The sequence below is a fragment of the Gigantopelta aegis genome, chromosome 9, assembly GCF_016097555.1.
Source record: "Gigantopelta aegis isolate Gae_Host chromosome 9, Gae_host_genome, whole genome shotgun sequence".
Lineage (NCBI taxonomy): Eukaryota > Metazoa > Mollusca > Gastropoda > Neomphalida > Peltospiridae > Gigantopelta > Gigantopelta aegis.
Window position 1 is genome coordinate 73,684,479 of NC_054707.1, and position 17,333 is coordinate 73,701,811.

A 17,333-nucleotide genomic window follows, 5' to 3' on the forward strand; every position below is an offset into this window, starting at 1 on the left:
TGTTTGTGTGGTAATATCTTAAATGTAGACTACTATTTTGAATATTTGTTTGAATATTTGAAAATACATAATGGTATTTTAGATCTAGTGCTGCATTTTAACTGATGTGTTGCTTACACACATTTTTTTTTTCTTCTGTTTTAGGTTTTCTATGACTTGATGAGAGAAATCCGTGCAAGGAAAATGGAAGCAAGTCGACAGAATAACGGAAAGCAGAAGAAAAAGGATGGACGGAAAAAGATTAAGTGTGTCATATTGTAACAAAATGATAGTGTTCACGGAAAATCATTTGACAATATAGGAAAGGATATCTCATTAGGAAACACAGCAGACAAGTGTGTGTGTGTGCATACCGATGAGCCTGTTACTGTGTGACAGACACACGTGTCATATTTCCATCTTGCCTGAATAAAGACTACATGTTTGCATTTGACATACACATTACTGGGGGCCAGTGCTTTTTGTGGATCACATGACACACATGGAGATAAATAATAATTTTTTTTAGTTTATTGTTGTGCTTGTTTCCGAGAGATGGAAAGTAAAAACAAAAAAAGGAAGGCTTTGATATGGTTTGCTCTTCACAAGAAATGGTTGGGTGTATCACATTGTAAGACTATTTGTATTATCCATCCATTCGTCTTTCTGTTTTCTGTAGCATGACCACGAATCACAGCGATTGAAATCTTTGTGACAAGTGACTAAGTATAGACCACTTTGGAGTTCTGTATTTGTTTTGTAGTATTGAGAAAATTTTACACGTTCAGAATATCACTGCATGCATGTGATTTATATAATATGTAAATATGCCTGCTGAATTAAATGGAAGATAATTTGAAAAGTGCTATATTGATCATGGATACTTATGGAATTTAATTTTTTAAAAAGAAAACCCCCAGAGTGGTATGTTATAAACTGTGTGGATAAACTCTAATAAAGGGACTAATTCACTAAGGGGCAGACCCTAGTTTCAGCCCGTGAAAATGAACACTAAATTTAGTTAATCTTCAAACCTGAAACACACATTTGGATACAGTTATCAGAGAGAGAAGCTAAAGAATATGTTTAAACAGGGAAATACCATCTAAAAGAACTAGAGCTTGCCTTGACAACTGTTATTTCTCAGACGATTGTGTGTTTTTAAAATTATTACAAATGCATTTTAGGGTATTGCAAAAACCTGGATGATCAGGATCGCTTCAAGTGTATGAAAATTAATGTTCTAAATAATAAAATGTAAGTACTTCTGACTTTAAAACTTAACAGCTTTAATAGTGAAAAATATGTCATAGTGTCTAAAAACTAGGGTTTGTCACTTTAAGAGAGCTTCGTGAATTAGGCCCAACTCTAAAGCTGTTACAGGTGTTTCTTAAGTGTCCCACGTACGGATTACAAAGTTTAACTTCATGTTGTAACTGTGATACATCTATCGAAGAATCATCCACTCACTCCTAGTAACATGTTTATTAAGATGGAATTGATATATCAAAAAAGATTATATTCCTCAAAAACCGTGTCAACCATTTTCGTTGGTCACCAGCGTGAGCATTGCTTACTAAACTGAACAAGCAGATTTGTCCCTTCAGCAACATTGTTGTTTTATGCATATCTAAAATAGTATCCTGGCAAAGATGGATTTCTCCCATTTTTGTCAATATATGTACAGTCAGACCTCATTAAAACAGACATCTTCGTCTCATGATCTGTTAGTCTTTACATGTTTATCAGTGTAACCGGTATGTCATGAGTTATCCCCCTTATGTTGACTTCATATTGTATTGTATATGAAAAACAAGCCAACTCCATGAATAGTTTACTTTATTTTGTCTTGTGCTAGAGCATATACTTGCCTATTTCACCAGCTAATTAAACTCAAGATGTTGTCATTACCCACAATACTAAGTGATCACTGATTGCAGTTAAGTACTTGAGACTTGTCAGTATGTGGAAGGTGGAAATTGTAATGCAATATGAAAACATGGAATATGAATATTTGCTCTGTGTGGGTATTCTTTGTCAGGAGGTGCAGCTGTTATTTTAATAGTTGTATTACATAATTGTAGTTGTAATACAAGTTGATTGTACATATATTTGACAGTGTCTTTAGGAAAGTGACATTTCACAAATATTTTTCAAATAAATTAATGTAATCAACATCAACATCAAGACCAGCTACTCCATGCTGCATGTAAATGTTTACAACAATAACTACAAGTAAATCAAGTCTGTCCACACATTGTCATTGAAAATAATTTTAAAGACAATTTTTTTTTTTTATCTCATGAAAGTTATTGGCAGATTTTACTCTTTTTTGATTTTTATTAATTCAGAAATAGACTATTCTGTGCATGACATGTAATTTACATGATGTAAATGTATGAATATGTTTCACACACACAGTGAAACTGATAGCTGTATCAGGCCCATAATATACCGGAGCTGGATCTGGGTCTGGCAAGTATGGAACCACTCGAAACAGAAATGCATTGAAATTGAATTGAATGTGACAAAATACACTGTGTCTTTGGTGGCACAAACTACAGATCTGGCAGTGGACAGCAATATGAACTATATTCACACACACAGGACACTGACCCAGACCCAGCCCCAGCTTCTGTGTTTTGGGTTTTACAGAGCATGTCAACAGCTCTACTTGTGGTATAATAGGGTACTGCATGTATGTGTCATGTTGTTGGATGAATAAAATGTAGGTCAGCCTAATGTACATTTTCACTGGTGACCTCAGTGATAACTAAAGAAGATCTTTATTAGAGCAGCAAAAACAACACCTTCCTGCAGGAACATTTAATCAATGAAAAGGTTTACTGGAGTGTAGATGTTTTTGAAGCATACTTTTCAAATAGCTGACTCTAAAAGCTTGAGTTGTTATTCTAGAATACTGGTTCTAGAATTTGTCTAGTTATTAATTTAGAATCCTTGCTTGGGATTTTTGAAGCTATCTTAGCGCTGTGAAATCGTAAAACCATAATAGGCTTTGACGTCACTACACCACATGACATAGTGATATAGCTTAAAATGATTTTACAATTTTGTAGCGCTAAGATTCATTTGACAAATTTGTTCCTGGCTCCAGAAAATCTTTAGTTATGTCTTTAAAATACTGGCTTTAGTATTTGTACTAGAATAATTGTGTTCATTATGATGTAGTTACTGAATAGGAATACCAACTGTAGAAACCCTGTGTACTACACTAGAGGACTGGCTCTTGAGTTTGTCTAGTCATTATACACTAGAATACTAATTTTGTTAACTGCTTCAGATTGAATACCAAACAATCGAAGAACATGTAGCATGCTAATTAACTTCAAAAAAGTTGTTAAAATCAAATGATTATTTAATTAGTATTCGGATAACCAGTAGACCAGTATCAAAGTGCATTAAAAAGTGGACAATATCTGAAATTAGAAATTACCAGTTTATTTGTAATTTCATACACAGTACAAGTAGGTTCATCTGCTTTTGAATTTGATTTCCCAAACTTGACAACTTTTTAGAACATGCATGTAAATTCTTATTTCAAGCAATTAGCAGCTGCTGAATCAACATTTCATTCATTCAGCTGCTGCTGTTGACAATTGTGAAGTTTTCAATTCATATTTAAAGCCGGCCAGTGAAATAGAAACTAAGCCAATGTCGTACTGTTTTGGTTCGTTAATAGAATTTAACTCATAACCAATCATCTTACATGTCAAATATATTGAAGTAAAGATTTTAATGTCAGATCTATACTACTTCCTATGCAAATTAGCCTAGATGTTAATAATACAATTGAAAAAAAAAAGTATTTACTTTTGCATATTCATGTGGTAACGTATTGTTTGTTTTCAATCAGTTGTGTTCTTCAGTGTGTTTATATTGCATGTCCTTTGTTTTTTGGTGGTGTTTTTTTTGTTTTTTTTAATAAGTTAGGTATTTTTATGTGGTTCAAGCAAGGATGTGAAGATATTGTGAAATCACAGTTGTTTGTGCAATAATACGTTTTTTTTTTGTAATTTTGTACATCAGTTTCACCAACATCATTAGTAAATTTTAAGTTTGCTTTGAAATTTGTTTTTTATAATTCTGTTTATGGGGGTTTGTATATAAATCTGAATACATGCCATGTTTTCCCCAACTTGTGAAAATTGATTTTCATGAAATCAAAAAATGAAAGTATTTTGCATATTTATGTGGTAACATATTGTTTGTCACATTGCACTTTGATCAAGTAAAGCTACAGGATGAAAAGTTAAGTGTATTATGAAAACAAACATTTTTCAAAACATGTAAATTCTTTCTGTGAAGTCTAAAGCGGTTAAATTTATTAATTTATTTTTTGTGTTAGTTCTTTGGAATAAATATACATGTACACACTTTTAAATTTTAATACAGTACAATACAAATGCTTTATTTGTGTGTTACATATGATGTATACATATTAACACTATTAAAATGATGATGGCTAAAGCAAAGTCATATCCTGTGACTAGCAGGCAAACACATGGCTACATTACACAATTGCTCATGTGACCTGTAGGTCATCGTACAATGTGGCTGAAATAACAGAAATAATAGCTTTTCACCTTAATTTTTATGGTCTGTAGTATAAAGATAACTAGTTAATGACGTTGGATATCTGCTTTATCCTGTTCAGGCTGAATAAGAATTTCCCATTCTCTTACCGTCACAGAATAAAGCAGATATCCGATGTCATTAACTAGTTATTCTCTATTTAAGTAATAAAAGTAAAAGCAAAATAATGTAATTAGCAAACAAGATAGTTTAATATGATTGTGAATGTTAAAACAACTTACCCCCTTCAGATTATAGAGATTTTGGTTAATAGACTAGTTCTTGCTACATCTATGTCCCAACAGAACTGTGCTATTGTTACAAGGAGAGCAGCAGGTATTCAAATTCCAAATCTGGCGTAGCGGGAAATGTGAATATTTTACACTACATGTAGTTTCTCACCCAAGCAACCAATATTTTGGTTCTTTGAACTACATCAAAGATTGTTACCACTGACAAATTATACTGAACAAACATGTTTTATGGTAAATAAACGTCTGATTTATAATTTCAAAACTGATTATTGTTTTGTCATTTGTACATGTATGTACGTCTGAACCATTTTTTTCGTTTGTATGCAGTTTTGTAACTGGTCAGGGCTCACACTGGGAGGAATTTTATTTTAGCCAGTTTTCATATATGTAGAGTATTTCCTTGAACATAATTTTAAAAAATGGCTAGTTTAAACAGAGTTTTATTAGCCAATTACTAAATGTTGTTGCCACTCTGTATTGAAAAAAAATAGCAATTGGCTAATTTGGGCTAGGTGAGCCCTGCCTAATAGTTCAGTTGAAATTTTGTCTGCCCTTTAACAGCTCTGAAAATACATTCTTGTTATATTGCTAAAATGTTTTATCAGCATGCACTTTCAGGGGTGTTTGGTTTTGGGGGTAACTGAGTAGTTAATAGTCTAAAACTCCTTAAACAGTTAAGAAGAGAATTTTCTAAAAAAAAATCTGGATTTTGTCTCTCCTCCTCCTCCTCCTTCAACCCCCGCCCCTCCCAGCTAGCTACGACCCTGACTTTTTACTGGTGTGTGTGTGCAGGCATCGAAATAAGTTCTCCACAGAATCTGATTAAAGTGAAACTACACTACCTAGACTTTGATCAGTTGAGTGTTATTTAGATATCCATACAGTATCAGTACAGTGAGAACAGTGGTATGAATGAATAACAAAGTAACAGTGTGTCTGTACAGGGATTGTATAACAATAATAATAATAATGGAAATACGATTGTGTTATGACCTTTAGGTTACCAGGTCTGTATTGTGTGGTAACCTGTATGTGGGATGTACCAGACACATTGCTTATTTTGATGCATGTACAGTGTATGTGTGTGTTTTATGTCTTGTTTATATTTATGTCCATTGTATGCAGATGAAAGGTTTCATTGGACATTCACCAGACCTTCTGGCAAAGTGCATATAAAACATGCCTTGCTCCTAATGGAAAAATGTGGTGGGTTTCCTCTGAAGACAACTTGTCAGAATTATCAGTTTTTGACATGCAATACTTGATCATGTGCTTTAGTGGTGCCGTTAAGCAAAACAAACTTTAACTTTATATAAACAGTGTGTTTCACCAAATAAGTTATGACTAAACAAGGTCTGTAGTGTTCTGCCCATGGTGGCCGACACTTTCAAAGTTCAGCTGGTACTGTTGTTGCCAACTACCATTTATAATACTGACAGCTTAATAAAGTTTGAATTTCATGCCAACATGTTATTTCCACCACTCGTGTATTTTTAGGCAGAACCCTTTGACTTCAAGGCTTTTTTCCCAACACCTATGACTAAGACTATTTACAAATAATATGTATGATCCATATAGATACTTTCGCTGTTATTAATTTGACAATTAAACTCACTTGCAGTGTTACTGTTAATAGTTTTATTTAATGTATTTTTGTTTTACATGTTCCTGTTTGCATGACATTGGTCTAAATTGAAAAAACCTCAAAAACTAATCATGTGACAGAAATAAAAGGAATTGTTTGTTTAAAAGTGTAATTTGTAAATTTTATCCACAATTTTATCTCCAAGTTTAAAATAATGTAGTTGTTTCTACTCTAATGAGACAGATGCATGTCATGTATATAATGTGTATGGTGTTTAACAACTATTGCAATTTATAAATTGAGCCATACAGTTTAAGCCTAAGCTGGTGTTTTAGTAGCAGTCTGGCTTTGTGGAATTTTGCTTGTACAGAAAATTGTTTCATCTTCTAATAAATGTGTTTTCTTCACAAATATACATGTACAAGTATACTGAGTCTGCCAAAAGAAGTGTCAGGATTGAAAATATTTATATTTTGTGAAGTATGTTTTTTAAAAATCTATAAATAAATTGGGTTTAGCAATTAATTTCAATTTTTATAATGGGGAATTGAACCCAGAAAGAAAGAAATGTTTTATTTAACGATGCACTCATCACATTTTATTTACGGTTATTGTTACTGAACTATACTTGCAAAACAAATGCTACATCTTGTAGCTCAAAGAGTACTCCATCAGTATCTGGACTTGTATAATCGTAGGTGTTATCCTTGAGCCTGGTTTTCATAACATATGTAATATGTCACTCGGGTCATCAGGGACAAACAGTCTTGGACACATTTGTTTTGTTGGATGGAGACTTTGGTCTGCATCAACCTGTGTCAGTTGGTGACCTGCTACAGATGTATGGAAACAAGGTTTTAAAGGTGTCATTATGTGGAACTTACATGATTACTTACCAGACATATCTTCAAGACAAAAAATATACAGTAAATATTATTTCTTCAGTGTGTGTGTGTGTGCATATGTGCATATGTGCATATGTGTGTGTGTGTGTGTGTGTGTGTGTTTCAATTAAGATAATTATTTTACTTCAGTACTTCAGAAAATACAAATATTTTAAATACCTAAACTATGTTTGGTGGACCCTGACACCAGAAATAATACATCAGTTGTATAATTACTATTGTAAATCTGTTATTTTTAAATACTGATTTAGTTACAGTGTTTGTTTATTTGCAAGTTAATGCATCAAACATAACACATTGGCATTTTTTACTAATCAAAACTTGTATAGTGGTCAAAAAATACTTGGGGGTGGTGTAGGGTGTTTTTCCCCCAAATTTTATTTTTATTAGTATTGTTATTAAATACTGGCTTATTTTAGCTATAGGATAAACAATTTATGACCTCACTCCTTTCTCAGAATATGGAGTTTATTCATCCCTAAAATAGACTACTTGTGTGTCTTTGACCAGATGCTTGTCCTTTGTAATGTTTACATATGTTTGACAAGTAATTTATTAATTTGTGGTTGGAACCAAATGTTACAATATAACCTATTGATTGTGTTGGTTAACAATTTTTTTTTACTAAAGCCATGCTAGTTATCTATGACACAAACTGTATATTATTTCACTGTTTTATACTCAGTTATAATAAATTCAAGAGACAAATTGTAAAGATATAATAATTAAATATTGTGTTTATAAATGTAATATTGCCTTTGTCAAATGCCCACTGTATTTCATTAAACAATTTCATTTTTTTTTCACTGTTGTTGTTGCCTTATTTCTCTTTTTTCTTCTTCTCGATTTAAACAAGATTATAATAAATAAGTAAAGCAAAATAGCATAAATATTTAGTCGATAGTTTGATATAGTAACCAATACATATGTATTATTTATTTTCAACTGATATTCAATTAAGGTTCAAGCACGTTGTCCTGGGTACCTACCTACCTTGGCTATCTGAACTTTTTTTCTTGAATAGTTGTTGGTTTGATTTTAACAACAGAGAAGTCAGTGCTGTGACCTTAGATGTCTTCATTAACTACCGGCCTCGATAAAACATTTTGTCTTAGAGAGGAATCCCGCAACATTTGTTCCATTAGTAGCAAGGTATGTTTTATATGCACCACCCCACAGACAGGATAGCACATACCACAGCATTTGATATACCAGTCGTTGTGTACTGGCTACCGGCCTCGGTGGCGTCGTGGTTAGGCCATCGGTCAACAGGCTGGCAAGTACTGGGTTCGGATCCCAGTCGAGGCATGGAATTTTTAATCCAGATACCGACTCCAAACCCTGAGAGTGCTCCGCAAGGCTCAATGGGTTGGTGTAAACCACTTGCACCGACCAGTGATCCATAACTGGTTCAACAAAGGCTATGATTTGTGCTATCCTGCCTGTGGGAAGCACAAATAAAAGATCCTTGCTGCTAATCGGAAAGAGTAGCCCATGTAGTGGCGACAGCGGGTTTGCTCACAAAATCTATGTGGTCCTTAACCATATGTCTGATGCCATATCACCGTAAATAAAATGTGTTTCTTTCTTTCTTTTAAGTCATCAATACCTATATTACGTTCTTGCGTGGATCTTGTATTGACTGGTGGGTATGCGTCTTTAAAATATTGACATTTCCATTAGGCACTTATTTGACAGGCTCCAGAACGTTGCTAGGACGATCGTTTCGCTAACTCATTTTTTGTTAGCTCATTGAGTTCAGGGCATCAGTTACGTGGTCATGACGGGTTACACACACGCACGCACACAACGAAATGGATTACCAGAATTTGTTTTTGCAAAACCTATAAATGGTGGGGATTTTAATTTTCAGGGGTCTGTCTGGTGCTTTTATTATTGTATAGTTTTCTTCCAGCGTAACAAATTAGTTGTTTCTTTAGAATCACATCTGCATCTCTCTTTAAACACAGAATTTAACAATACTCTTTAGAAACCAATTTTTTGTTTAAAAACAAAACAAACAACCAAACAAAAAAACAAACAACAGCTTTTGTTTTATTATTAAAGAATTCAGTTTGAAGCATCCTTCAAGAGAAATTTTACAAAAGAGATAAAGTCTGTTTTAAAAATGTTAAATACATAAATGAAAATTATAATATTAAGTCAGTCGGCAAAATTGTCTTAACCAAATGCTGGATCCGTTTCTGACCTGAAATAGAACATATATAAACCAAAAAACTGAAGAGCATCATCATTGATAATACTATGTACAGTAGTTTCGCACAGAGTGTGACAGGAAAGATCAGAATCTGCAAAGTCCGAGAAATCCATATGAATTTCAACACTAAGATTTTTGTGAATTCGCGACGGCTTTATGAAAATATATACATATGTGGGGTTGTGTTGTGTTGTGGCTTTTTTTTAGTTTTTTTGGTGTGTGTGTGTGTGGGGGGGGGGGGGGGGGGGGGGGGTGGTTGATTGTATATTAAGTGCAAAAAACATAAGTGGTCTCCCCCAAGTTTACTCATTGGGGAGGTGATAGTATGTCTTTTGATATTGCATACAGTCGCCATTGGAATTGCATACAGTCACCACTGGAATTGGAATTGCATACAGTCCCCACTGGAATTGGAAATGCATACAGTCTCCATTAGAATTGCATACAATCCCCAACAAATCTAGTGATCATTCATCGTAAACTAAGAGGTCAACAGAGTTTTGGTAAACTCTTATGTCCTGTTGTTCCTATGGTTTACTGAGTGGGTCTCAGCTTTGTTTTCCAAGACGTTACCAACGCTCGTTCCCATTATCGTACTCCTATGACTAGCTCATTAATCCGATCTTTCCCTATTGAACATTAAATTTATGAGATGTTTTGGGAAGATTGGTTCATTGTTGCCAGCTTGCACCAGTCGCTATCAATGACCTCAACATTGGTAAAGGAATATTGGTTCAGTGAAAATTGCTCCAACTTCTATAAATAGTTCCCCTTCCCATTTTAAATGTCCTTGCTATAGGTAGTACTAAACCAAATAACTTCCGGATGGGTCAAAGTTCGAGGTGCACCCAACTTTTGATAGAGAAGTGAACACCACAAGTCCTGTGATTGGTTATAAATGTGAGTGTGTTGGTTGTAAAAAATAATAGTTTCATCTGGGTAAAAAAAATAAGCAATTTTATTTCATCTACTACCAATGTGTCAAGTAGCCTTGTGCTTAAAACATGTATGGGGTACCTGTAAAAAAAAGTACTCGAATTTTGTGCGGAACTAGGGTAGTCATAGACGCTACCCGTTATCTCAGAAACGAGCAGCTTGACCCCCAATTTTTTCTGATTCACTTTAAGTGTGAGGGGTGGTAGTATTTATATCCGTGGCGTTTATGTCAGTTGATACGTTGCAGGTAGGAGTTTTAGCCACATATGTTACTATTGTCGTCTATGGGATTTGATTTGGTAGTATACACCCTATAGACTCACTAACATCAAAAGAATAACACACACTAAGCATATTCATTATTGGCTGACGGGATTTAGCTCAGTCGGTTGAGTACTCACTTGACGTGCTTGCGTAGCACGATCGAATAACCTCAGTGGATCTATTCAACTGATTGTGGGGGTTTTCTCGTTCCAACCAGTGCACCACAACTTGTCAAAGGCCGTGATATGTGCTTTCTTATCTATGGGAAAGTGCATATAAAAGATCCCTTTCTGCATTAAGAACAATGTAGCGGGTTTCCTCTGATGACTACATGTCAGAATTACCACGTTTGACATCCAATAGCCGATGATTAATTGATCAATGTGCTGTAATGATGTCGTTAAACAAAACAAACTTTGAACTTTGTTTATTGGCATACTTGGATATTACAATAAATGTGTGTATACTTACTCTTTTTCACATATGAATAAATTCGATTTGGTACAGTCCTCGTCATACCACTTGTACTCGAGCTTTGGTCCCGGGAACATCTCAACACAGTCCTCGTCATGTTTGTCACCATGCACGACGTTGTTTGGGTCACCTGGCAAATAAACGTCGCAGAAACACCAACCACATTTTAAAGTCGCAGACCCTAGTTTCAACCCGTAAAAATGGACACTAAGTTTAATTAATCTACAAACCTGTATCACATTTGAGACAGATTGGAACAAGAGTCTGTGACGTTGAAATAGGGAAATGTCCTTAAAAATAGACTAGACCTCGATTCCATAACCGTTATTTCCCGGACACACGTGCGTTTTTAAAAATATGAAAAATGCATTTTGTGGTATTCGAAACACCAGGATGACCAGATACACTTCGGTTGTACGGAAATAGATAATCTGAACAATACAATATAAGTAATGTTTGATTTCAGTTATCATAAACGGCTCTAATACAGCGGCTTTGTAGAGTGTCGTTGATCAACACATTTATGAAAAGATATGCCAAATTTGTTTTGGGGGTATTCAATTGAGTCCAGAGTAGGTTAGAATTGGATTTTTAAAAATTATTTTAATTATTATTATTATTATTGCAATTCGGCACTTTATTGCAAAATGACACTCTCCAAAAAAAGCGCCTGGACCCTGGGTTAGTCTAATATTTGCCTTTTAATTATTTTTGCACAAATGCAAAATAAACTTTAGATTTGATTATGTATGGATACCTATGGTCTTCCTAAATCAAGTTTCAACTTATGATTTCAATTATATTGGTTCAGTGTTTGGTTCAGTCCTTGGTTTTGAAAACTTCTGTTAACCACTGGTTAAGCTAATTAACTAACGTTTAGACAACTGGTTCCTGGTCTGTATAGTATCCCCTTTGAAAGGGGGGCGAGACGTAGCCCAGTGGTTAAAGCGCTCGCTTGATGCACATTCGGTTTGGGATCGATCCCCGTTAGTGGGCCCATTGGGCTATTTCTCGCTCCAGCCAGTGCACCACGACTGGTACACCAAAGGCCGTGGTATGTGCTATCCTGTCTATGGGATGGTGCATATAAAAGATCCCTTGCTGCCAATCGAAAAGAGTAGCCCATGAAGTGACGACAGCGGGTTTCCTCCTTAAGTATCTGTGTGGTCCTTAACCATATGTCTGACACCATATAACTGTAAATAAAATGTGTTGAGTGCGTCGTTAAAGAAAACATTTCCTTCCTTCCCTTTTGAAAAATCACAAACAAAACAATAGCTGGGCTCTAACTTTTGTAGGGGGCAGGCAGCTGGCTTTTGCCCGAATTAAATGAAAATGCTGGAATCTGGATAACAACATTTATTCATATTAGCATTACTACCAAACAGCTATGAATGGTTGCAAACGAATTACTACATATTTTTACATGGATTACAACTAATGTTGAGGGTAGAATGATGGAAATACGTGGTAAAAAGGTCTCAGGTTAGCAAATTTTTCCAGAATATCTGTATCATTTTTGCCCGAATTTGAGGCAGATGCCCCCCTGTCACCTGTCTCGTACGCTTATGGCTGGGTATGAAATAATCGCCGAATCTGAGACCCCTTTTTGAAGACAGAGACAGACATACAGTGACAGATAAAGACAGGAAATGTTTTATTTAACGACGCACTCAACACATTTTATTTACGGTTATATTGCGTCAAAAAAAAAAAAAAAAAAAAAAAAAAAAAAATCAGAGACGGAGAATGAAAGAGGTGATAGGCCTAGCTGTCAAATATCCACTTTGGGGTGTCCAAGATGAATAGGTACGCTCAGAATGCTTTTGGAATTCTGGATTGTAGCACTACTCGAAAACTATTCTTGTCTTTGTTATTTAATTGAAAGACATCTACTATGTTTTAAGACTGCTAAGTTGTTGCTGATTTTATATGGGAAGGGGAGGTGGGGGGAGGGTATCATCCCTAAAATATATATTCATTTTCACGATCTAACGTTTGCATTTTTTTTGAAAGACTAATAGTAATATCGAAACACTACCTCATAGCCATCATACTGTTCAAAATGATAAAATAAACTATTCACCTTCGTCTCCCTAACTAGTATATTGCCAATGTTTACATTCGAGGCGCGGCTGCAGGGAATGGGGGTCTAGACTGGCGAGCGACATTTTATGGGATGGGTGTGGGATCAAGTTATGCTCCTCCACGCTTACCGTGTTCTAAATATAAATTACCTGGGTACCAGTCGGTGTATGCCATGTTTTCACCGCTTCCAATCCACCTCCACTCGCCCTCGAACAACAAATCGTTACCACCCGTCCACACGTGGTCTGGGGTTTTACCTGGTCAAAGTGGTCAAAACAGTGTCACTACAAGGACGATCTCCGTCAGCATAGTAATAAAGTCACCACTACAACTACCACATCATTACTACTGCTACAACAAAAACTGCTGCTACCATCACCAAAACCACAACTATACTAAGAAATGATATTACGTAGGCCTACTACTACCACTACCACAAACTACTACTACAACTATTATTACTATTGTTATTATTACTACTAAGTACTACTACTACTACTACTACTACTACTACTACCACTACTACCACTACTACCACTACTACCACTACCACTACCACTACCACTACCACTACCACTACCACTACCACCACCACCACCACCACCACCACAACCACAACTACCACTACCACTTCTACTACCACTACCACTACCACTACCACTACTACTACTACTACTTCTACTACCATCTACTTCTACTACCACTACCACTACCACTACCACTACCACTACCACTACTACTACTACTACTACTACTACTATAACTACCACTACCACTACCACTACTACTACTTCTACTACCATCTACTTCTACCACCACTACTACTACTACTACTACTACTACTACTACTACTACTACTACTACTACTACTACTACTACTACTACTACTACTACCACCACTACTACTACTACTTCTACTACTACTACTACTACTACTACTACTACTACTACTACTACTACTACTACTACTACTACTACTACTACTACTACTACTACTACTTCTACTACCATCTACTTCTACTACCACTACTACTACTACTACTACTACTACTACTACTACTACTACTACTACTACTACTACTACTACCACTACCACTACCACTACCACTACCACTACTACTACTACTACTACTACTACTTCTTCTTCGTATTACATTAGTAACAATAATATGAAACTTACGTGTGTGATTTTTTACTAACGCTTTAACAAAGCTGGCCTCATCAGCCGATGTAATCTCCACTAACGTGCTTCCAAATACTTCACACACCTCCTAGTGAAACAACAAAAACACTTCATATACTTCCTAGTGAAACATAACAACAACAACTACTACTTTCGACAAAAAACCAACAAAACCCTGAAAAACGACCCCCAACCCCCCCCCCCCCAAAACCCCCAACAACAACCCAAAAACCCCCAAACAAACCCCACAACAAAACAAATAAAATAAAATAAAACAAAATAAAACAAAATACCAACCAAAACTCCAACAACAAAAAAAAAAACCAAAACAAAAAAACAACAACAAAACCCCCCAATAACACCCACCCCAAAAAAACAAAAACAACAACAAACCCAAACCCAACAACAAAAACACAATCCCCTCGAAACAAAATATCAATCTCCCACCCCCTAACCCCCCACAAAACAAACATAAAAACAAACAAAATCATTTCCTATTGAAACTTGAGACATTAAAGAATGGCTTAAAAACATACTTACCAAAGCTGAGGTCCAAGTCATGTGATCTTCAATAAATACGTAACACGATGACCGGAAATTAACCCACTTTTCTTCACACTGTCCAAGAACTAGAAACAATATAATATGGAAGGCAAAACTAGTTTAAAGGAACATTCCTGAGTTTACTGCAGTTTTAAGATTTTTCTGACTAATAAAATATTTCTACGATTAAACTTACAAATTAAATATATTTTCTTGTTAGAATATCAGTGTCTGTATATTCAATGTGTTTCTGGTCGTCTTAATATTTGTAAGAAGCCCAAACTGGATTTTGTCTTCAAATAATTTCGTACGTACAAAAAAAAAAATATTTTAGGAAATAAAATGAAATTTAACCTAGTACAAATATTACAACGATCAGAAACACGTTTAATATACAGCCACTAATATTTTATGCAGAAAAATATATTTGATATGTAATTACAATCGTTAAAAAGTATCTGTTAGTCAAACTCAGGAATGTCCCTTTAATGTATGTATATACATAGGTATATAGATATGGATATATCTGCGACAAATACCATGAAATATATGTCATACTTCTTGCGTGTAACTGCTAGTGTGTGTATATTATACTTACCTAAACCGAAAACAAAAACATGTAGTATTAACGCCAATACGATACACTGACTAGCCATGTTGTTGATTCAGTCTAAAATCCAATGTATTAGTTGTCTTTGCCACACACCATGAGAACCAAAACATTGTAACTGATAACGCACAAGAGATTACATCACAAGGACACGCAAGCTTCTAAATAACAAATCTAAATTTATAACAATGAAGTCTCAAACACAGTATAATACAGTAGACCTACAGTAGGTCTACTTATTGTCTGTCCCACAGGTAACGCCTTTTTTCATACTATGAAATTTACTAAAAATTATTTATCTCTGAGCCGATTGATTTGTAAATTGCAAACAAAAATAGTATGTTTGTGTTACGTCTAAAACACTTTTACTTTTCTTCTTACGTCAAACCAAACTGAAATTATTTACACATATATATATATATATATATATATATATATAGAATAATGGGAAGGGACTATAGTGTCGTAGTACGTGCGTATGGTGACCAAACTACATGCGACAAATATTTATTTCTGATGAGGCGTGAACTAGTTTAGTCTGTAAAGAAGATCGCTTGAGGTACGTGGGTCGTAGAATCGTATCCTGTGGTCGGACTAACTGTTCCGCCCCACTGGGGACCCACAACTGATATATCAAATGCCGTGGTATGTGCTGTCGTGTTTATGGGAAAATGCATATAAAAGATCCCTTGTTAATAATGGAAACAAAAGTTGCTAATTTCCTCTAATGACTATATGTCAGAATTATCAAATGTTTCACATTCAATAGCCGATGGTTGATCAATCGAGATGCTTAAGATGTGTGGTTAAGTAAAACAAACTTTAACTCTGTATAAACTGTGTTTCACCAAATAGTTATGACTAAACTTAGTTGTAAATAAATACTGTCTCCATGCTTCTGCCCATCTCGGTCTGCATTTTAAAAGTTGCAGCCAGCACTTACAATACTATGTGAGCTTAGTAAAGGCATACATTCCAAACCAGCATGTTATTTCCACCAATCAAAAATTTCTAAGCACAACTATTTGTCTTTACACACACACACACACACACACACACACACACACACACACACGCACACGCACGCACGCACACGCAGGTACACACAGACACACATAGGCACACATGCAAAGACACACAGACACACACGCACACACACACACACACATGCACACACGCCAAGACACAGACACACGAACACACACACACGCACACACACACACAAACACAAACACAAATTAAAACTGTGTGTACCTAACAACGCCCCCTATATGGTTAATAATATTTGTATTTACAAACCCACCAAACAACCAACCAACCAACCAAACAACAACAACCCCCCTCCAACCCCCCAAAAACCCAAACAACATAAAAATAAATAAATATTTCATTTCATTTCAATTTATTTTCGTGCTTATATCAAATTAATGTTCAAGCACGCTGTCCTGGTCACACACCTCAGCTATCTGGGTTGTCTGTTAAGGACAGTGGGTTAGTTGTTAGTGGTTGGTGAGAGAGAAGAAGGTGTAGTTGTCTTACACCTACCCATTGAGTTGTTAAAACTCGCTCTGGGTGGGAGCCGGTACCGGGCTGCGAACCCACAACAACAACAACAACAAAACCCCCACAACTAGAAATCAAAGCAAACCAAGCCACAAAAACCCTTAACTTTTAAAGAGTGTAATGATCATGAACATCATT

At 35.4% G+C, this 17,333-nt stretch overlaps 2 protein-coding genes across 2 annotated transcripts in view; one reads left to right on the top strand and one right to left on the bottom strand.

Annotated features, from left to right (window-relative positions):
• The window catches only part of LOC121380534 (ras-related protein Ral-A-like), a 64,099-nt gene extending 59,011 nt beyond the window's left edge, over nt 1-5,088 (top strand). The window contains exon 5 of the mRNA XM_041509382.1: nt 145-5,088. Within this exon, the coding sequence (XP_041365316.1) occupies nt 145-261 (117 nt within the window). The 3' untranslated portion in view covers nt 262-5,088. The remainder of the gene's footprint in view (nt 1-144) is intronic.
• A 4,264-nt stretch (nt 5,089-9,352) lies between these two features.
• On the bottom strand, nt 9,353-15,721 carry LOC121380428 (perlucin-like protein). The gene is made up of 6 exons (XM_041509242.1): nt 15,621-15,721; nt 15,020-15,108; nt 14,477-14,567; nt 13,446-13,553; nt 11,206-11,338; nt 9,353-9,525 (listed from the first exon to the last, which is right to left on the bottom strand). Exons 1-6 carry the CDS (start codon nt 15,676-15,678, stop codon nt 9,498-9,500), a joined length of 507 nt encoding a protein of 168 aa, XP_041365176.1. The 5' UTR covers nt 15,679-15,721; the 3' UTR covers nt 9,353-9,497.
• Between the last annotated feature and the right edge of the window lie 1,612 nt (nt 15,722-17,333).